At 34.0% G+C, this 22,854-nt stretch overlaps 2 protein-coding genes and 1 non-coding gene across 5 annotated transcripts; 1 reads left to right on the top strand and 2 right to left on the bottom strand.

Moving 5' to 3' along the window:
- Window positions 1–1,092: 1,092 nt before the first annotated feature.
- On the bottom strand, window positions 1,093–1,165 carry TRNAR-UCU (transfer RNA arginine (anticodon UCU)). Its single transcript has one exon. It is a non-coding gene; the product is annotated as a tRNA-Arg (tRNA).
- Window positions 1,166–2,169: 1,004 nt separating this feature from the next.
- LOC129899854 (UDP-D-apiose/UDP-D-xylose synthase 2-like) lies at window positions 2,170–6,379 on the bottom strand. The gene is made up of 9 exons (XM_055974861.1): window positions 5,863–6,379; window positions 5,229–5,321; window positions 4,932–5,039; window positions 3,541–3,655; window positions 3,326–3,459; window positions 3,131–3,232; window positions 2,958–3,050; window positions 2,690–2,825; window positions 2,170–2,601 (listed from the first exon to the last, which is right to left on the bottom strand). The coding sequence occupies exons 1-9, from the start codon at window positions 6,127–6,129 to the stop codon at window positions 2,489–2,491; spliced, it is 1,161 nt and encodes a 386-aa protein (XP_055830836.1). The 5' UTR covers window positions 6,130–6,379; the 3' UTR covers window positions 2,170–2,488.
- An 11,635-nt stretch (window positions 6,380–18,014) lies between these two features.
- Window positions 18,015–22,660, top strand: LOC129900758 (putative phospholipid:diacylglycerol acyltransferase 2). Of its 3 annotated transcripts, none has more exons than XR_008769682.1 (7): window positions 18,015–18,882; window positions 19,516–19,738; window positions 20,039–20,322; window positions 20,804–21,143; window positions 21,267–21,529; window positions 21,706–22,416; window positions 22,587–22,660. XR_008769682.1 is itself a non-coding variant. In XM_055975785.1 (7 exons), exons 1-7 carry the CDS (start codon window positions 18,359–18,361, stop codon window positions 22,187–22,189), a joined length of 2,031 nt encoding a protein of 676 aa, XP_055831760.1. In that variant the 5' UTR covers window positions 18,015–18,358; the 3' UTR covers window positions 22,190–22,660. The 3 variants fall into 3 exon arrangements, 2 of the variants coding, with proteins under 2 accessions (XP_055831760.1, XP_055831759.1); XM_055975785.1 differs by having other exon boundaries at window positions 19,516–19,582; window positions 19,670–19,738; window positions 21,706–22,660; XM_055975784.1 differs by having other exon boundaries at window positions 21,706–22,660.
- The last annotated feature ends 194 nt before the right edge of the window (window positions 22,661–22,854 follow it).

Raw genomic sequence — 22,854 nt, forward strand, 5'->3', positions numbered from 1 at the left:
TGGATCCATAGATAATGATTTATTTTCATAATTTGCTTTGTAGAGATGGTAGATAAACTATTAGATGATGAGAGTGATAAAATTATCGAATACGAATATGAATTTATAAAAGATGGTCCCTGTCAATTGCTTATTTTTACCTCTTAGATTTCATTAAAAAAATATTTATGTTATTTTCTCGATTTGATAGTTACTTTAGGATTATCTTTTCTGAGTACGATAAAACTTTCTCAAAAAGTAAGGAGAGCTTAATTTGCTTATCTAGTTATTCGGGAATTATTACTAACTTTGAAAGAGCATTTTTATCGTTAAGTAGTTATTCACTATCATTAAAACTTGTTAAAGGTATCACAACGGGAGAAAATATTGACAGTTAAATGATATATTAGTTATGCGACGACTATTTTATTTTTATGCATTCAACTGAATATTATATTATTTTATGATTAATTTTACGTTGAACTTAATTACTCCATTACCGTGTTCAAACGTCTCTTTGGAACTAATCTATGCATAGCGAGAAATTAGTGACTTCTTTCATGTCATTCATTAAAACTTACTAGAGGTATCAATTCTAGAAAATGATTGAAGTTTTTTTTGAAATTACATTCCTACATCACGTCAATAATATAATATTATTTACAGGTATAATTTTTTTATGATAATAATTAATTAGAATATAGTATTTTATTAAAATCTTTTAATTGAAGTTTGAGAATAACAAATTCACCAATTCTCTCAACATATATGAGACATTGCAAAGAACCTTCAAATGATTTAGATGGGCATGTGGTAGTTGGATCTCATAACACAATGTTTCTGGTGAAAGGTGCCAAATTAAATTTAAAAAGAAAAGGTAATTTAGAAAGGATGTGTGTCATGATTATTCTATTCTCAATTCTTTATTAGCTGGCTTGCTCAAGGATAAAGGACATCTAGCTAGCATTATTATTTTTGCCAGTTCTTCCCTCTTTTGGACATTTCATTTGGTTGTCATCCACATTTTTTTTCCTTGAATTTAAGTGTAAATAAATTTTATATGATTTAGTTGTAAATATTTTTTCCATGAATTTAACATATCAAAATTAAAAACACACCCGGTGGGACTCGAACCCACAATCGCCTGATTAGAAGTCAGACGCCTTATCCATTAGGCCACGGGTGCTTTTTTGGTCTAACCAATAGTTGTTTTTATTAATATACAAAAATCAAGCAAGCAACTAATAAAAGTTGCAAGTCTTTTTGATCCAGACAGTTTTTAAGAAAAATCCTTCTTAAGATACTCCGGTAACCAATTTAAATATAGTCACGTCCAAAAAAAACTTTGAGGATTAATCCAAAATAATCTTAAGCATCATAACATGAGATCAACAATCTAAGGAATAACAAAAAGCATTTGAAGACTCACACCTAAACATTCTAAAAAGTCACATCTTTAATACTCCACCTAATGCATAATACAAAAGCGAAAAAGAATGCAACATTTCCCCATTTTCAGCTCCTAAGGACTAAGACCATCAGTCATATTTTGGGCCAATTATCTCACAATGCCATTTCAGATAGTCATTATAAATCATTCTCTTATATCTCTGACTCTAACCTACCAATTTTGAAGATTCAGAAATGGCTCGAAGTTGCTTATTCTCCGTTCATTCTCACTAGTCTTTCCTTCCACCCAACACCTCCATTAAGACACCAGAGGCCAGTTTTCTCCTAAAGAATCAATAGAGGACATCCACCCTAGGGCCCGCCAGATCCAGGGAAATTTATTGGACCAAGATTGACGACTAATCCACTTAACGTACAAGGAACATAGTAAATGTGAGTATCCAAGGGTATAAGATCTTTCCGTCTTCGACCAGAGTGACACTTCAGCCGCTGTACCACAGGTTTACAGAATCATGAATCTACCCATAAGTAGAACCTTTTGCTACAAACAAATACTACAATAGAATAGCAAAAGGCAGATAAATCACAGTGCAACGTATCAGAAGGAAAGCCCAGTAGCCCATACACCGATAAACACTTTAAACCAACAAAATGACACCCCCCCGGGGAACTACAAGATCAGTCAATGTTCCAGGTACAACCTAAACTTTCCTATCTGTCTTATTTCCAGACAAACTACTAGTAATATTCCACACAAATCATTTGAAAAGGACAATCTGATATAGATGAACAAATGACTACTGGAGACAGCAGGTCTAAAAAATTATACAAGATGCTTTCTCATACAGAAGAATGAAAAGAATGAACAACAAAATATTAAGAGGACATTACAGGCTTTCCTTCATTTTAGTGCCTGCTAACTGTTGTTGATAAGTCTCTCTAGTAACATTACATCAACCTATGACACAATTCCCTAATGACTGCTGTCACGACTTACAACATACGATACATGATGCTTCTAACCATCAGCTATTATAGATTTTCAAAATGTGAGTGGCAAAAAAAAGTTAGCGTATATGAGAAACTGCTCCATCTTCCCTCAATTTGCAGTTGTCTTTGACATGGCCTGCTTGATAGCCTCAGCATATGTCCTGTGTTGGTAGGTGAGTGTTGATTCAAGCAAGTCCCACAGAGATGTCTTCGGGTTCCAATCTGGTCAAACAACAATCCAAATGTCAGATTATTCTTAAAACCTGTAGAATGTATGAATTATTCAATAGATGAGAAAATACATGCATACCAAGCTGTTTGTTGATTATAGTCATATCCGGAATTCTCTTGTCACTGTCATCATACCCCTCTCCATAAAATTCTTTGGAACTTACATCAATGGTGGGCGTTTCAATAGAAGATTCTCCACTAACCTTTGAATAGACCTGTTATGCAAGAAAAAGAACTGAGGAAATGGATGGATAGATGCCACACTGAAATGCAGAACTAAAACAAGCCACTACACCAAGAAGAATTAAGGGGAAACACAAAGGTAATCAGGTAATCACTCTATTAACCTGAGTCATCATTTCAGCTAGCTGTCGCACAGTAACTTCATTGTTAGGATTGCCCACATTAAAAATATGACCGTTGGCCCTCGCAGGATTTTCCTGATGGAAAGTAATTGAATCAGCATATAGTTTTATGCATCCAAAAAATTCACATGAAAGAAGATGGAGGTCAAACTCACAATCATCAAGAGAACAGCTTCAATAGCATCCTTGATATATATAAAAGTTCTCTGTGATTCCCCACCATCCACTAATTTCAGTGGTTCACGTCTTAGGAGGTTCTGAAAAGAGAGAAAATGAAATAATAGAAAGTGAGATACAAGTGAACATATGTAAGTTTCAATCAAATAAATCAGAAAACAAATCATTCATACATTACTAAAGCAAGCTAACACTCGTGGAACACCTTCACTAGGACCATCAATGCCCGGTATGAAATCCATCCTGGGACCAATCCAATTGAAGGGCCTTACAATTGTGAATTCTAAGCCATTCTCAGCACCCTCAGCTGCAAAATAGTATGCATAAGAATTATAGGAGAGAGAATATTCAACTTTAAAAACAGACAATCCGGTAAAACTCCACATACCATATATCAACCTCTCAATCAATTGCTTTGCACAGGCATATGACCACCTCTGCTTCTCAATAGGTCCAAAAATGCAAGGGGAGGCGTCTTCCTTAAGCACATAGTATGAAGGATCCTAAGAGATAATTCGGAGAAAGAGTTAAAACATCTCCATTAAAACTCAATCTACAACAAAAGTAACCATATAGTGAAAAATGCACCAGACTGAATGATTCTCATCCATTAAAGCAACTTAAACATTGTCAGGGGCCAGTAAAGTTGTAGTGGTAGAAACGAAGCCCAAATTAACCTAAGAGAGCTCTAGGCAGGACCTATCAAGATCACCCCACACGTAAACACAACTTCCTCAAGTCAGTAACTGTCAAACCGATGTTTATAACCAGAACTCTATGACAACACAACTAGAACACCTTGAGGCTTTTCTCTAAATACTACAATATTTTTGTCCACAAAATTTTCCAGAAACTGAATCAATCATCAAGCTTCACACGAGCTGTCATCGAGACAAAGATAATTAGCTTCACAATCTTTACCGATAATTGAACATTTTCAAGGTAATTCCCTAGTTTCTCCTCAAACTTTACTCATTTAACAAATTCATGCAGTCTAAAATATATCTTAAAATTCACACAAATATCAATGTATTCTGAACATCTTGCAAACATGGCTTAGAGACTATTTGGATGGGCTTATTGCTTTTGACTTAATAAGTCAAAAGCCATAAGTTCGGATTTCTAACTTATGGCTTTTGTACGGCTTAAAGACAAGTGTTTATAAGGACTTTTTTAATTTACCCAAACACTCCAAAAGTGCTTAAAATTCATTTTGACTTAAAACACTTAAAATAAGTCAATCCAAACAGGCTCTTAATCATTGAGGGGGGGGGGGGGACCAAAAATAAAACAAGAACCAGAGGCAGACAAAGTTTTTTATCCAATAAGTAAGATTTCATTAGCAATTCCATCCAGGAGATGCTAAAATTACAAGTTGTAGCAAAAATTTAGCTACTGAAAACAAAAGTTCTATTTGCCCTTTAACATTGAATAGGACTAAAAAGAAAAGAATAAGATAAGGAACTTCATTCCAAGTCATAACTAAATGCAACAAACTTCCAAAACAACTTTATTTAATTAACATCACTAATACATCCCGATTTGTTATTTCTTTTTTAAGAGTTCAAAACAAAAATACATCACGATTTGTTATACCTACCGAATTCAGAACATCCAAGTATGCTACACAAATATCAAACAACCTAGTGAACATCAATTAACATTTATAAGAATAGGACACGAACTCCCTGAATGACATGATACATGAAGTAAACAACAAAGCAAGATTCACCTTAAGTTCATAAAATATGGCAAAAATAAGATGTAGTGAAGTCTCACCTGCCGCAATGGGCTGTCTTTGGGTAAAAAGGCTCCTATTGTTTTCCCATAAATTTCACAGGTGGAAAAGTGAATAAGACGCTTTCCATTTTCTGAGCAGTACTTCACCTGTATTAATCAATTCACATAAATTTCACACAGTAAATTAAAGAGAAAAGTAATATTCATCCGTCAAAGTATTAACTACCAGAATCAAAATGATCTATCTCAACTGTATTCATTTCTAGTAACAACCACCTGTTTAGCAAAATATGAGCAACGAAAGGCTACATGAAGTTAAAGGTGAGAGATGCATACCACTGGAAGAGCATCAATGAAGTTGCTGTAAATAGTGTCAAGTGGACGAGTGTTGTAATCCGCTGGAGTACAGATCGCAGCCAGATTGATGGTCTACATCACAAGAAAAGACAGAAGTCAGCAACAGTCAACGATTTGACCGGATCAGCATTTAAAAATTCAAGGAAAATGAGTCTAAAGATGTGTCGGTGCATAAAGTAGTCCATGATTACAGCAAGATCACATAAAATGATAAAATAATCCAAAGATATAACAATAAACAATACATTCAAGGACACAAAAGCTTTAGAGGCCAAAAACAGCCAAATGAAAAAACCTCTGGAAATTCTCTTTGATTTTGAGAAATCTGTGATAAATGTCTTGAGCAACACGACAATGATGAAACTCAGATCCAATAAGATCTCAAGTTCACAACATGGATATCCAATACTTATTTCAGAATGTTATGCATTAAGCTTGCTATGAACGTTACAAAACAAAACTATGAACATAATTTCGAAATAACACGATTCCCTATTCACAACGCACAGATCCATTTTTCATACAATGAGAAGCAAACAAAATGCAGAAAACAAGAAGAGAATAAAAATGCGCGGGGAAAAGAGAACAATAAGAAGGAGCGAAATGAAATTACCAGATCTGCCATCTTGATAAGGCCTTCAAGACGAGAATCGTTCTTGATGTTGATACGGTGAAACTCAATGCGATCAGCCCAGGCGGGAGTAGCTGGTTCGAGGAGATGCTTAATCTTGTCATTGCTAACGTCGACGGCGAGCACCTTGTGCGGCGTCTCCGACATCAATTTCTCGCATAGATGCGAGCCAATAAAACCCCCGGCACCAATCATACATATTGTAATCGGCTTAATCGGATTTCCGTCCAGATCTACCCTTCCTGCCATTTCCAAAATTCTCTTGAACTGCTACTTCTTCGTCGTCGTCGTTAGCTTTCACTAAAGGGAAAAAAATCGTTGCTTCTCTGAAGGGAAAAAAGTGGGTATATGGGAAAAATGAAGGGGAAGAAAGGGAAATGAATTTGAGGGGATGTATTTAAAGGAATGTAAAAGGAGGGAGTGTGTGGCTGCATTCACTGCTTGCCTATGTACGCGTTTTTAATAAAATACTGCACACGGAAAATATTGCTGGCCACTGGATTGTCTCTGCTTTTCTTCATCTCTCACCAATTGGTTATAACTTTGCTAGTAAGATTTTTTTCCTCTTCAACTTCCAATTATGTATATACCCTTATAAAAGTAAAATATTTTCTCTAAGCAACTATTTTTACAATAACAATAACATATTGAAGGAAATTTCATAAATAAGGCATATTGATTAGAAGAGGATGAGATATATGTAAATTTTATCACTAATTATACTTCCTTCATTCCTAAATAATTGAATTGTTAGAATATGCATATATCTTAAGAAAAAAATCAAAGACATAAATTAGTCATGTTTTTTCATTTTTGCCCTTTTCAAACTTCATGCTAACTCTCGATATTCATTTAATTCATTCTTGAAACTCAAACTTAAAAATTTAATTAGTGAAGGGTAAAATTGGAAAAAAAATCCAACATCTATATTGAATAGTGAACAATTCAATTATTTTGAAATGAAGAAAGTATAAAGTAGAGATATTGTTTTCGATAAACTCTCGATTAACAAAAATATTTTTAAAATAGGTTTGAAAAAATATAAAATATGACAAAAATTTTAAAGAAAAAAAATGTAACAAATAGAATAGTAAAGATAACTAAATTAAAATTAAAAAAAAAAAGATGATAATGAATTAACAATAATGATATTGATAAAGTTTTCTCATGGACTACAACACAACAACATGTATTTCTGTAAGTGAAATTTGAAAAGATAAAGCTTAAGCAAATTTTACCGCTCGTCATATAAAATCACATGATGTAAATCAAGTAGATACTCTTGGCATAAAAAATCTTTAAATTTAATGGTAAAAGAGATCCAGACAAAATTAAGAAATGATGGGAAAGGTCTGACCACAAGGGTCTATCGTACGCAGCCTTGCCTTGCATTTCTGCCAGAGGCTGTTTCCAAGGCTTGAACCCGTGACCTCCTGGTCACATGACAGCAACTTTACCAGTTACTCCAAGGCTCCCCTTCAGAATAAAATATATCATATTTATGATAAATTCAAATGATATTTGAAGTATGTTATATATATTTTTAATTTAAACACTATAAGGTATAAAATATTAATACTATTTAATTTTACTAGCTAGATCAGAATGAAAAGGTAGATTAAGGGGCTGTTCGGCTATGTAATATGATATGTGTGTTTGCACATTTGAATAAAATTTCCGTTTTAGGTTAAAATTTTGATTTCAAATTCTTATTGAAAAATATTAAGTTTGTGATTCAATTTTTAAAAGCTTGATCCATAAATTTATAGCCTATAAGAAATACTCATAATTTTATTTTTTTATGAAAAAATAATAAAAATGCATCGACATGAAGAAATTATTTGTATATATAAGAGAGTTATATTAAAGATTAGCCAGTCACTAATGTTGTTGAATATTAGATAGGTGGATCTTTATAAGATTATGTATAGTTAAAAATTATAATATAAGTGTAAATATTTATTTATAAAAGGCATACACATAGTTGTGGTTCATTAATGTGATGGCTTTAAAATATTTATTTACTCCCTATGACTTACTCGTCTGATAAATGGCATAAGAATTTTTTTTTATTTTTTTATTTTATTTTTTGGGGGGTGGGGGGGGGGAATTTTAATAAATTGTGAGATTCTTATAAAAAAAATAACATTTGTAATTTATATGTTTAAATAAAATTTTAAATACCAAAAAGGGTTACAACTATTTTTAAACTATTCGAAATAGCTCACTATTATCTTTCATTTATTTTTTGGATTAAAACTACTCTTGTCGTCTGTGATTTGGACCACAAATGTTTTTTCACTATAAGAAAGTATAGAATTTGCAACAAATCTTTAGCAACAACAAAGATATTGTTGCTAAATATCAATAAATAGCAATAACTTTATTTAGCTGTTGGTATAGAGTAAATTTTTAGCCATGACTTTTTTTTTTGTTGGAAAATATTTTAATGTTGTTGTCATTTTTTCTGGGTATTACAATAAATTTAAAATATTAAAGAAATTTGCAATAACATATTTTCATTATTGCTAAAAATAATTCTATTGTAACCGCGGCAGTCAAATTTTCCGCTATACTTTTTGGCCCCAAAGCTTTCCCTCTATTGTTCCAACTCCTAAACCGTTTCCAAATTCATCGAACACTTCGGAACTTATTAAGTTTAAAATGGAACGTTTTTGTGGCTTTTCTCAAGCAGAAGTTAGGGCTTGAATTTGCTACAATTTGGATACAAAAATATGCAAATCTTCATTGATGAGAATTCTTTTTCATGACTATTACCTAAAATAAATCAAATTCAAAATCAAAATCCCTATAATTCGTTTATCAATATTAAAAGGTTTAATTTTTTCAAAAGATAATTGTAGGTTGTTGTTCCGCTGCCGCTGCTCGGAATTGATGTATTTTCATGTCCTTTCGACTTCTCTTCCTTCACATGAGTTTTCAGAAATACATTGTTCCTTTCTTCTCTCATCAATACTCTTAGTATATTATTTCCACGAATAGTTATCTTATTCAAATCAATTCTTGTATTATTATAACTAGAGTGTTATAATTGGCTCAAAATAGTAATTAGGGCTTGAAATTCTATGCTAGTTTAGTTTAGTTTCTGTTCTTCATAAATGGGGCTTTGACTACAATAAAAATATAGGCATTGTATTTTCACAAGTGAGGTTTAGAGAGGTTAGCATTTACACAATCTTACCCCTACCTTGTAAAAGTAGAGATATTTTTTTTGAAAATTTCGAACAGTGACAGCAAAAGACAATTTTTTGAATAACATAAAACTATTCAAGAGACTATTTTTGCATTGCATTATTGTTCTTGATGTGCATATTATTTTTTTTAAAAAAAAAAGAAGGGTGAAAGTAGTGGTCATTGTTTACTAATCTAGATTTTCAATTTTGGTACTTGGTTTAGAACAAAAAAGTAATATTTCAATTATAAACTATTCAATGTTGTAAAATGAGACTAAATTAACAATTTAATAATGAAAGAGAGAGTAAATAGGAGAACAGAAGAAGAAGCAAAGCAGAGTATCTATATTTTTGTTCTTCACGATCATCTATTGCCAATTCATGGCAATGTATATATAGAAGATTAGTGTTAGTAAATGATTAGTGGGCTGCCCACTTTTAGTGGGCCCCACTTTAATATAATATGTGGTGGACATTCCACTTATATGTGGACACTCCACTTAACACTCCCCCTTGGATGTCCACGTGTAATGTGTTTACATAAAAACACTTTACAAGAAATAATATACTAAGTTATTCTGATGTTGTGTCTACATATCTGATAATACGTCTTGATTGCTGCCTCATTAAAACCTTACCAGGAAAACCCAATGGGACAAAATCTTGGTGAAGGAAAAAAGAGTGCAGCGCGTATTTACTCCCCCTGATGAAAGCTTCATTTGATATTTTGGAGACGGCGCATTCCAACCTTATGCCTTAGCTTCTCAAAAGTTGATGTTGGTAATGCCTTTGTGAATAAATCTGCAAGATTATCACTTGAACGAACTTGTTGTACATCAATTTCACCATTCTTCTGAAGACCATGTGTGAAGAATAATTTTGGTGAAATGTGTTTCGTTCTGTCTCCTTTTATGAAGCCACCTTTCAATTGAGCTATACACGCGACATTGTCTTCGAATATAATTGTGGGTATTTTAACATTATTTTCTAGAGCACATCTTTCTTTGATAAACTGTATCATCGATCTCAACCACACACATTCTCTACTTGCTTCATGAATTGTTATTATTTCAGCATGATTTGAAGAAGTAGCAACAATGGACTGTTTTGTAGATCGCCATGATATAGCAGTCCCTCCGTGTGTAAACAGATAACCTGTCTGAGATCGAGCTTTATGTGGGTCTGATAAATAACCTGCATCTGCATAACCAATAAGGTCTGCGCAACCTTTGTTAGTATAAAACAAACCCATATCAATAGTACTCTTCAGGTATCGCAAAATATGTTTGATACCGTTCCAATGCCTTCGCGTTGGGGATGAACTATACCTTGCTAGCAAATTGACAGAAAATGTTATATCAGGCCTAGTTGCGTTAGCAAGGTACATAAGTGCGCCAATAGCACTAAGATATGGTACTTCAGGACCAAGAATTTCTTCATCCTCTTCTGGAGGTCGAAACTGATCTTTTTTCACTTTAAGTGATCGAACAACCATTGGAGTACTTAATGGATGTGCTTTGTCCATGTAAAATCTTTTTAAGATTTTCTCAGTGTAGGCAGATTGATGGATAAAAACTCCGTCTGCTACATGTTCAATTTGCAGACCTGGACAAAGTTTTGTCTTTCCAAGGTCTTTCATTTCAAATTCTTTCTTTAGATATTCAATTGCCTTTTGGACCTCTTCAGGGGTTCCAATGAGATTTATGTCATCAACATAAACAGCGAGTATAACAAACTCTGATTCCGTTTTCTTAATAAAAACACATGGACAAATAACATCATTAATATAACCTTCATTTATTAAGTACTCACTTAGGCGATTATACCACATGCGCCCTGATTGTTTCAGACCATATAATGATCTTTGGAGTTTTATTGAGTATACTTCCCGAGACTTTTTACATACTTCAGGCAATTTTAATCCTTCTGGGATTTTCATGTAAATTTCATTATCAAGTGAACCATAAAGGTAAGCTGTAACCACATCCATTAGGTATATTTCAAGATTTTTATGTACAGCTAAACTGATGAGATATCGAAATGTTATTCCATCCATAACCGGTGAATATGTTTCTTCATAGTTGACTCCGGGTCTTTGAGAGAATCCTTGTGCAACGAGGCGTGCCTTATATCTTACAATTTCATTTCTCTCATTTCGTTTTCTAACAAAAACCCATTTATAACCAACTGGTTTTACACCTTCAGGGATTTGGACTACAGGTCCAAAAACCTCACGTTTAGCAAGTGAGTCTAATTCTGATTGAATTGCCTTTTGCCATTCTGGCCAATCACATCTACGTCGACAATCTTCGATGGATTTAGGTTCAAGACTTTCACTATCTTGCATGAGGTTAATTGCAACATTATATGCAAAAATATTATCCACCGTAATTTTTGATCGATCTAAATTTATCTCATCACCGGTAGAACTTATTGAAAGTTCTTCATTCACTCGAGTCTCGGGTTCACTGATTTCTTCAGGAATATCAGGATTACTCAAACCTTGACCTTCTTCAGGAAGTTCGTGTGTAGTATCATCTTTATTATTTCTTACGCTTCTTTTTCTAGGATTTTTATCCTTTGAACCCAACGGTCTACCACGCTTCTGGCGTGTTTGGGATTCAGAAGCTATGATACTTGTAGATGGTCCTTTTGGGACATCAATTCGGATAGGTACATTCACTGCAGGGATATGTGACTTAGTTATCCGTTTCAAATCAGTAAATGCATCTGGCATTTGATTTGCTATTTTTTGTAAGTGGATGATCTTCTGGACCTCCTGCTCACATGTGCGGGTGCGTGGATCAAAATGTGATAGTGATGAAACTTTCCATGCAATTTCTTTTTCTTTTTCTTTTTCAGGTTCTTTTTTCTCTCCCTCTAATGGCGGGAAAATTGTTTCATCAAATCGACAATCTGCAAATCGCGCAGTGAATAAATCTCCAGTCAACGGTTCAAGGTATCGAATTATGGAGGGTGAGTCAAACCCAACATATATGCCCAACCTTCGTTGAGGGCCCATTTTTGTATGTTGTGGTGGTGCTACAGGCACGTATACCGCACAACCAAAAATTCTTAAATGGGCTATATTTGGTTCATGACCAAATACTAATTGTGACGGAGAGTATTTATTATAATGTGTCGGTCTGAGACGTACAAGTGCTGCTGTATGTAAGATAGCATGACCCCAAACAGTAATAGGCAATTTTGTTTTCATTAGTAGAGGTCTTGCTATTAATTGTAGGCGCTTTATAAATGACTCTGCAAGGCCATTTTGAGTATGAACATGAGCAACAGGATGCTCAATTTTTATCCCAATTGATAAGCAATAATCATTAAATGCTTGGGATGTAAATTCTCCAGCATTATCAAGGCGAATGGCCTTAATTGGATAATCTGAGAATTGCGCCCTTAATCTTATTATTTGTGCTAACAACTTTGCAAACGCTAGGTTGCGAGATGATAATAAGCACACATGAGACCATCTAGATGATGCATCTATTAGGACCATAAAATATCTAAACAATCCACTAGGTGGATGAATAGGTCCACATATATCTCCATGTATACGCTCTAAAAAGGCAGGAGATTCGATGCCAACCTTCAGGGTCGATGGTCTGGCAATTAATTTGCCTTGATAACAAGCAGCACATGAAAATTCATCATTTGTAAGAATCTTCTGGTTCTTTAACGGATGTCCAGTTGAATTTTCAAGAATTCATCTCATCATTATTGATCCAGGATGACCTATTCGATCATGCCATAGTACAAATATATTTGGATCAGTAAACTTCTGGTTTACGATCATATTTGCTTTAATTGCACTAATTTTTGCATAATATAGGCCAGATGACAGAGTTGATAATTTTTCCAAAATATATTTCTGTCCTGAGACACTCTTGGTTATACCAAGATATTCAATATTCATTTCATTTAATGTCTCAACATGATATCCATTTCTGCGGATATCTTTAAAATTTAATAAGTTTCTTGGAGATTTAGAAGAAAATAATGCATCTTCTATAACAATTTTTATCCCTTTAGGCAGAATTATAGTAGCTCTTCCGGAGCCTTCAATCATTTTGGAATTGCCAGATATCGTAGTAACATTAGCTTTTCTTCTAAGCAAGTTGGAAAAATATTTCTCGTCTTTAAAAATAGCATGAGTTGTTCCACTATCAATTACACAAATATCTTCTTGATTGATCATTGATCCAAACAAGATTTGAGGCATTTCCATATTTTCTTCACAAAGAAAGAAAGTAAATATTATAATTAATACATAATTTATTATACAAAATTTTATTTTATTACATGGATCTAGAAAAATACAAACATAATATTTAATACATACAACAACAAAGAGAATTGTTTAAATATTATCGGGCTTATCAACATTCATATTTACTTCTGGAAAATTAAAGAAATCAGCTACATCCAGATGCATGGCTCAATATTGTCCTCATAGATAAAATTTGTCTCTGGATTATTTTCCGCCCTCTTTAACGATGCCTGATATAGCTGAACCAAGCGTTTTGATGACCGGCAAATCCGCGACCAGTGCCCCACACCTCCACATCTATGACATATTGTTTCTGAATTATTCTTCGGTAAAGCTTCTGGCTTTTTACCATGCCTTTTATATTGCTGGTTATTTCTCGGTGCCAGTCGAGCATCATGATTCAAATTTCTTCTTTGACTACGACCACGACCACGACCACGACTGGGGCCATGGCCTCTTTCTCGTTGGTTAGAATTTGCCTGATTCACTTTAGGGAGTGGCAAAGAACCAACTGGCCGACTATCATGATTTTTCATTAATAGTTCATTATGTCTTTCAGCAATAAGAAGGTGAGAAAGTAATTCAGAATATTTTTTAAAGCCTTTTTCGCGATATTGCTGTTGCAGGAGCATATTCGCGGGTGGAAATGTGGAGTATGTTTTTTCAAGTTTATCTTGTTCCGTGATTTCATCTCCGCATAAAGTTAACTGAGCTATAATTCTAAATAAAGCAGAATTATATTCAGTTCTATTTTTAAAGTCCATCAGTCTCAAATTTAACCAGTCATAACGTGCTTGTGGAAACATGACCAACTTCAGGTGGTCATACCTTTCTTTTAAATTTTTCCACAATTTCAAGGGATCTTTTAATGTAAGATATTGTAATTTAAGACCCTCGTCAAGATGGTGGCGGAGGAAAATCATAGCTTTTGCACGGTCTTGACTAGATGCCGTGTTATCATCTTTGATGGTGTCTGCCAGACCCATCGATTCAAGATGAATTTCGGCATCTAGTGCCCATGAGGAGTAATATTTTCCAGAGATATCCAAAGCAACAAATTCAATTTTTGAAATATTTGTCATTATATGAAAAGAAAATTAAATAAAATTCTTACCACTTTTTGTTATCTTCAAAAACAAATAGCCGGAGCCTCGTGCTGATAACGTGTTGTAAAATGAGATTAAATTAACAATTTAATAATGAAAGAGAGAGTAAATAGGAGAACAGAAGAAGAAGCAAAGCAGAGTATCTATATTTTTGTTCTTCACGATCATCTATTGCCAATTCATGGCAATGTATATATAGAAGATTAGTGTTAGTAAATGATTAGTGGGCTGCCCACTTTTAGTGGGCCCCACTTTAATATAATATGTGGTGGACATTCCACTTATATGTGGACACTCCACTTAACATTCAAGAGGTTTTTATATAGTAGGTGAAATTCTTTCCTGTTGAATTTTAGTATTAGTTATTTCTTAAGAATTGGGTTCTATTTGGACTTGTAGAGTCATAACTAGCTTATCACTTACAAACAAAGTGATAACACCAACTTGCTTGTCACTAACTCTTCTATATGTCATGACAAATATGGGGTCTTCCCTATTGTCCAGTGCCCACAGAACTCTAATGAACTCATGGAGTATGCCATAAGAAAGAGAAGAAGCATAATGATTTTTTAAAATTTTGTGTATTTGTGGGGTTCATATTTACATGTCATATAAAATATTTTGCCATATTAATTTGTTTTATTCATGTAGTTGAGTGATTTTTCAAGATAAAAGCCTTAAGACGGCTGATTTTATTGAACAAAGTTTTATAATTTTACTAGAAAAATTCTCATTTTAAAATGACCTTTTAAGATATTAACTCTCCCAGAGAAATAAAGAGAGAAAACTGTAGCTATAACAAATGTTCAACTTCTTAACCTCTTTTTCCACTCTGAATTCAAATGAGTAGGAGGTGGGTGGGAAATTGGAACAGATAGATTTTATAAGTTCTAACAAAAGTTGCTTTCAATTACCATTTTTCACTTTATAATCAGGTTGTGATTTGTGTAACTTTATTCCAAACAGAACACTTACAACTCTTTATATATTTCACTCCCTCCGTAGTAATGTCATATACATTTCTGCGTATGTGGTGTGCAATCTTGAATATGGGCCAGAGTGCTTCACACTTTCTTTTACAATTATTAGTGTCATCACCAGCTTCTCTCATTTTGGCAAAGGAGCTTTACTATTTTTTTCCACTTTTCTCGTTGCTTCATGTATTCATAATTATATGACTAATGTTATTTTTGAGTTGGGGAATACTTTTCATGTAGCTATTAAGTCTGGAAGTTTTTCAACGTTAAATTAGTAAATATTCTAATTGAGTTTTGCCTAAAAGAATGTGTTCGACGAGCTAATTTACCATTGTTGCGTTATTAATCCTGTTAATTTTAAGTATTAATAGTGCCTAATGTAGACATGTGAATGTAGATGATCTGTTGCACAATTTGATATATAGTTGATTCAAGCATGTATCATGTTGACTTACTTTTTGTAAAATTTAAGGTCTTGTTCTTGATTAATTTGAATAAATCTAAGCCAACAGAAGTTTAAATGTTTTGTCTTTTGCTTTGATCAATACATCAATTATCCATTGCTTTAAACTATTTACTGCTTCACTTAAATAAATTCAAGCTAAAATTGGTAATATTGGTATTAATTAACACCCCCTGTTTTATATCACTTGACTCCTATACTAAAAATAGATGTTCAAATTTACTTGTCCAATATAAATAATACACTTTATATTATTTAGGTATTTTCTTTTCTATTATTGTTGAACTGCTCTACTTTTGGCTGGTGAAAGATAGAAGGCAGAAAGTAACCTTTCTTCCCTTTGCTTTGTTGTTATTGAAGGAAAAAGGTAGTAAATAATTTCTTTTTTCTCACTGTTTTGTTACTGTTGACAAATCTTTCTTCACCTTAGTTTTCTCTTGTTTGGTTTGATTTTGATTACCCGTCATTTTTAACCTCGGTAATACCTTCCATTTGGTGGTATTAGTAATACCTAGGATTTAATACCAAGGGATTAAATATGTTTACACAAAAATATCTCTCGAATTCTTTTAATTATTTTTTTATTTTCTTGATTTTATGTATTATATTTGTAGTTTTGTACTAACAAATTTAATTAAATAAATTATTTTACAAATTTTATTTATTTGTGGGTTCATATTACATAATATATAAAAAAGAAAATTTTACCATGTCAATTTTTTAAAATTTTATTTATTTGTGGGTTCATATTTACATAATATTTTTTTAAAAATATTTTGTCATGTCAATTTTTTTTTTATAATTTATTTTGAGTGATTTTATTGATACAAAGGCCTAATTGAGTGATTCTATTGATACAAAATTAAGTTCAATAACTTTACCAGATAAATTTTCAAAGTTGAGTGACCTTTTAAGATATTAACTCCATATTAAAACTTCAACTTGCAATATAGTTTTTTAGATAAATGTAGATTGTTTATTCGATTTTACTAACGTTTTTATTTTAAAAATAGATAATCTATCTTTATTAAATTAAAAATTAATGTTAATCAATTTATCAAGATAATAATGATTTACCCTCAAATGAATCTAACAGTCAATAATAATCCTTCTCCTTACTTCTTCATTTTTGGGCCATAGGCTCTTGGGGATGTTGAATCAAAACTTAGAATTAGGCAGAGTCTGATCAAAAGCAGAACTATTTATTATTCAAATAATTAAAATAGGTTATTGATAGCAATTTAAGATAAAATGAGATAGATAGATAGATAGATACAGAGCAAGGAGCCATTTTGGCCAAATTTAATTGCAGAATGGCCAATAGCCAAAAAGTAGCCATATTAAAAAAAAAGAGAAGCTATTTAATGAAGTGGGCCGATCTACTGAGCCCAGCTGCTCGTCCGAAGCCTAGTCTGCTTCCTCTTCTACATGGGCCTTTCCGATTTGGGTCCTTACCAAACGGGCAAACGGATCAGATCGGTGCCCGCTTGACTCGACCCAATAGACAGGTTTACCTACCTCTGCATTACAATCTTCATCTTGTAATTTCTGTGTAAACCAAACGACCCCTAATGGTATAAAGGGAAATTAGCTATTCTAGCATGTTTTACCTCTATTTCTTGTTTTTTTTTTTCCACGAGACTATTTTAGGTATCTGTGTTTTCTTGTAACGTGTGCTATTTTCCGATAATTCGGGGTTATACTCTTGGATTTATCTTGAATATAGGCAAGTGTTGACGATTGAGATTTAAGAGATGTCATCTTTTGCATGCAAAACAGGTGTCTTGTTAGAGAACCCTCGATCATCACACAAGAAAACGTTAAAACTTACTAAAAGACAAAACTCCATTCTCAGACTTCGTTTTTAATTAAAGAAACTTTGGTTTGGGTTTGTTAGTGCCCTTTAGTAGTAGTACTAGTTGTATTTTATTGTGTTTTTTTTTATCATCACATTATTTTGTTAGTGCTACTATCTATTTCTTTCTACTGCTTCTATTATTAGCGATTTTGTTTTCTTCAATATTTCTTGTCCTTTTACTTGCACTTAGGTTGAGATATTTTAAAAATAGTGCCCTTTAGTAGTAGTACTAGTTGTATTTTGTTGTGTTTTTTTTATCATCACATTATTTTGTTAGTGCTACTATCTCTTTCTTTCTAGTGCTTCTATTATTAGCGATTTTGTTTTCTTCAATATTTCTTGTCCTTTTACTTGCACTTAGGTTGAGATATTTTAAAAATATTTCTCTATTCTCATAAGAAAAAGCTGAAAGAATTCTTCGGCGACTAGCTATTCACCTCTGACTCCCTCTATCGCCACGTGTAGTTAGTGCTCACTACTACTACTAACTCATCACCATGATCACTTCTCTTGATCCTTCTATCCCCCTTAAGGGGTCTCACTATTTTCCAATTTTTTTCTTGTTACTCTGCTCCTCTCAATTCTGCATTCTGAATTGATGGGGTTTTTCCATTTCTTGAAAACACAGCTTCCTACAGTTTTGCAGGTCAATTTGAGTGCAATTTCCAACTATATAGATTGTAAAGTTAGAATCTTTAGTTCAATTCTTCAATTTTGGAAGCTCTGTTTTCTTGAATCTTCAGTGGGCACTCATGAATCATTTGAAAAGAAACAAGAAAATGCTGTTTCTGTTCATGAAAAGCTAAAACACAAGAAAACCAAAAGGAAGCCTAAGGAATGGAGGTGTATAGATAATTGCTTTTGGATAATTGGATACTTGTGCATAACTTGGTGGCTACTTTTATTTCTATGCAATTTTTTGCCTGTTATTTTGCCAGGTCTTAAAGTCCCTGAATCACCTGGGACTAGGCTAAAAAATGAAGGGTTAAATGCTCATCACTCTGTTGTTTTGGTGCCTGGGATTGTAACTGGTGGTCTTGAACTTTGGGAAGGCAAGCCTTGTTCTCAAGGCTTATTTCGTAAGAGACTTTGGGGTGGTAGCTTTGCTGAAATATTCAAGAGGTTTGTGTTTGTAGACCCACGTTGATTTTACGTACATCACTGAACTTTAATCGTAAAATTATACTCCGTGGAGTCCCAATTTAGGTGACACTTTTCATTTTTTATACTTAAATTATATAAAGTTTGATTGGCAATTTATGTTAGTACTTTTCGTATAATTTTGAATATATTAATTCTAGTTTTAAACTACTAAGTTGAATTTAGCTTAAAAAATTAATCAATTTGAATCTCGAGAAGCAAAACCTCCCATATAATTGAGAGGATGGATGGAGTAACAATACTGGTCTCATTGAGTCTGGTAATTGGAATGCCTACAATATAAACCCGAGGATTCATTGGAGGCCAGGCCACTATAATTCCAGCTTCCACAGCATTACATTTAAGTTGTTTCCATTAAAAAACTCGTAGTTGGACTTTAGAATGACTTGACTTGTATCTATAATAACAGTAAAGTTACAAAGTTATGTTTTGTTAAGTTAAGTAGCTGTGTTTTACCAGCTGTAACGGTAAAGTTCAGTGACAATTTGTGAAATTAATCCTTGCAGCACTAAAATTACCTTTGGTTCAATCAGAAAGTTTAGATTTTGTTGAGAGATAAATCTGAGTTGGAAATATTTTCTGAAATTGAATTAGGCCATTATGTTGGTTGGAGCACCTATCTTTGGATAATGAAACAGGGCTTGATCCACCGGGAATTCGAGTACGTGCAGTTACAGGATTAGTAGCAGCTGATTATTTTGCTCCTGGTTATTTTGTTTGGGCTAATCTTATTGAAAATTTGGCAAAGATTGGCTATGAACAGAAGAATATGTACATGGCTTCTTATGACTGGAGACTGTCCTTCCAAAATACAGAGGTATTAAATTATTTTCTTCATTTCTACGATTTTACTATTACTTGCTGTTTTCGTTACTTTTTCTAATCCTGTAACTGCATGTAAGTTGGGGTCGGCAGTATGAATCCTCACTGTCTAGGTCACTCCATTTACAGTAGTCGTTGCAAATATTTTTAAAACACTTATCGATGTTGAATGAAAGAAAAAATAGTTTCTTAGTTCAATTAGTTGAAAAGGTCTGAGGAAATCCGAGGATTTGAGGTTTTTTGAGGACAGTGTAGAGGCAATTCTGATAAAAAAATTCAATTTGGAAATAAGCAGATCAGAGACCAATCTCTGAGTAGGCTAAAGAGAAAAATTGAGCTTTTGTATGTAACAAATGGTTACAAGAAAGTGGTGGTAGTGCCTCACTCGATGGGCGTCAACTATTTTCTCCACTTCCTTAAATGGGTTGAAGCACCTCCCCCTGTTGGAGGGGCTGGTGGCTCAGGTTGGTGTGCCAAGTACATCAAAGCTATAATGAATATCAGTCCAGCATTTCTTGGAGTACCAAAGGCTGTTGCTAATATATTGTCTGCCGAGGGGAAAGATGTCGCGTTTATCAGGTTCGTAATTAATTCATCCAGCATTATCCTCTCTTATGTTTTAATTTAATTCTCAGCGGTAGCATCTACCTAGAGAAGTTCCATTTTCTAGTGAAGACGTTTAAGTCTGCTGCGAAGTGTCATTTGCATGGTCTATTTTTGTGTCAATAATCACATAAATGAAAATTTGAGAAAGACAAATTCCTTTGCTCTTTGTTTTCTCCGTGTATAGGTTGGTCTATTACTGGTAAGTTTTGATTTTGAGACAGCAATTGTCATCTATAGATCTCAGAGAAGTAATTCTGCGTGTAGCACCTCCAGTTTTTTCATTTGAAGGAAATTTAATACTATACATTTTACCCAACTGTTTGAGAGACGTACGTTCTTCAGTACTTCAAATGTCGCTACATTTCTTTGGGTATATAATTGAAGACACTGATGAAGCTGAAATTTGATTCCTTTCTACTACCAAATGAGGTACTCATCACGTTAACTTTTGCAGAGCGATGGCTCCTGGTCTGTTCGATTTGGAGACCTTTGGTTTTCAAACCTTTCAACATGTTATGAGGGTATTTCGAACATGGGACTCAGTCATTTCATTGCTACCAAAAGGAGGAGAGACAGTCTGGGGTGATCTGAATAGGTCCCCAGAAGAAGAAAATGTATGTCATTCAGCAAAGACACAATACCTGCATTCATCTTCAAAGGAGAACAACAGAAATGATACCGACCCTCGGAGGAGTATCCAGGTAAAAGAACTGGCAAAATACGGAAGATTAGTATCATTTGGGAAAGTAGCATCTGAGATACCTTCGTCACAACTCTCTTTAATAGATCCAAAGGTAAAAGCTATGAGTTCCACCTTTTTATCTTATATTTACATTTGGACAGAACACTCTTTGATCATACATACCTCTTATTCCCGTTAAATGTGATTAACAATGGAATGAGTGGTTTTATAACAGGAAATCTTGTATGAAAGCACGCCCATTTCCAGCACATCATGTGAAGAGTTGTTGACAGAATATGATGGGATGAGTCGGGAGAGCATCAAGAGAGTGACTGAAAATAAAGCCTACACGGCAAGAACTCTAATCGATCTTCTCAGGTTTGTAGCACCAAAGACGATGCAGCGCGCTGAGGCACACTTTTCCCATGGATTAGCAGATAACTTAGAAGATCCAAAGTATAGTCATTATAAGTACTGGTCAAATCCACTTGAAACCATGTAAGTGCGGACAAGTAGTGAATCTACTATCCCCACTATCTATTTTTCCGTCAAATGTGCCTCCGTGATTTTACTTAATCCTAGTACAATAAGTCAATCATGTGCTAATGAGGAAGCGTACTTCATTTAGGTCCCTTGTGTTTCTTAGTATGTTAATAGTCAGCTTCCTTTTTCAGCTTGCCAGATGCTCCGGATATGGAAATTTTCTGTTCGTATGGAGTGGGAATTCCCACTGAAAGATCATATATCTACAAGATATCACCTTCTGACAGATGCAAGAGCATTCCTCTTCAAATTGATATCTCTGCAGATGGAAGCGATAATGGTTGCTTGAGTGGTGGAGTATACTTTGTCGATGGCGATGAGAGCATACCAGTCTTGAGCGCTGGCTTCATGTGCGCAAAAGGATGGCGAGGCAAGACACGTTTCAACCCCTCAGGCACTGCTACTTACATAAGAGAATACCAGCACAAACCACCAGCTAGTCTGTTAGAAGGGAGAGGCACAGAGAGTGGTGCCCATGTTGACATTCTGGGAAACTTCGCCTTGATAGAAGATGTTCTACGAGTTGCTGCTGGTGCCTCAGGTACAGAGTTAGGTGGTGATAGAGCTTATTCGGGTATCATGGAAATGTCGGAACAGATAAATATTCGGCTATGACATCAATGATGTTTTGATTCATGGATGAAGAACAAAGTAGGGTCAGAGGTAAGAGTTCAAAAGATGTCGGGAGTAAAGATGAGTACACTAGTGTTGTTATTTGCACTGCGGAACACGAGTCAGGAGACAGACTCGAAAGATTTTTTATGACAAATAACTTGAGACGCAGCCCCAAGAAAGAATCAGCGCAAATCAAGTTGGTAACTGGGGCACCGTTGGCATTGATTGTAAGTTTCTAACTCAAAGAGTAGCATTTCTGACCTATGTAATCTAATTCTCAATTTCTCTTAGCCAAGTTGAGTAAAACTCGTGGTCAGGCATTTGAAATCAACAGCGATGTCTTGGCATGTATTGAAAAAAGAGAGGCAGACTTTCGTGGTCGTCTTAAATTGTTTAGGTCAGAGGTGTTGATCAGTGTCACAACTTTGGCAAATTTCTCTTTTGGAATTCATTGGCCTTAACTTGGTAACATTTGCTGGGGCGTCACTTGTGAAAAGTTAAAATTCTGGTTTGCTAATCAACTACAAAAGCAGAGTAAAAATTAGATGTTTAAATATTACTTTTAACGTAAACTACTGAAGACATACTTATATTATTGATGCGAAGTCTTGTTTTTATTTATTTATTGTACTAATCAAGTTCCATTTTAAGGGAAAAATTACTTG

Source organism: Solanum dulcamara, chromosome 8, assembly GCF_947179165.1.
Source record: "Solanum dulcamara chromosome 8, daSolDulc1.2, whole genome shotgun sequence".
In the NCBI taxonomy this organism is placed as follows: Eukaryota; Viridiplantae; Streptophyta; class Magnoliopsida; order Solanales; family Solanaceae; genus Solanum; species Solanum dulcamara.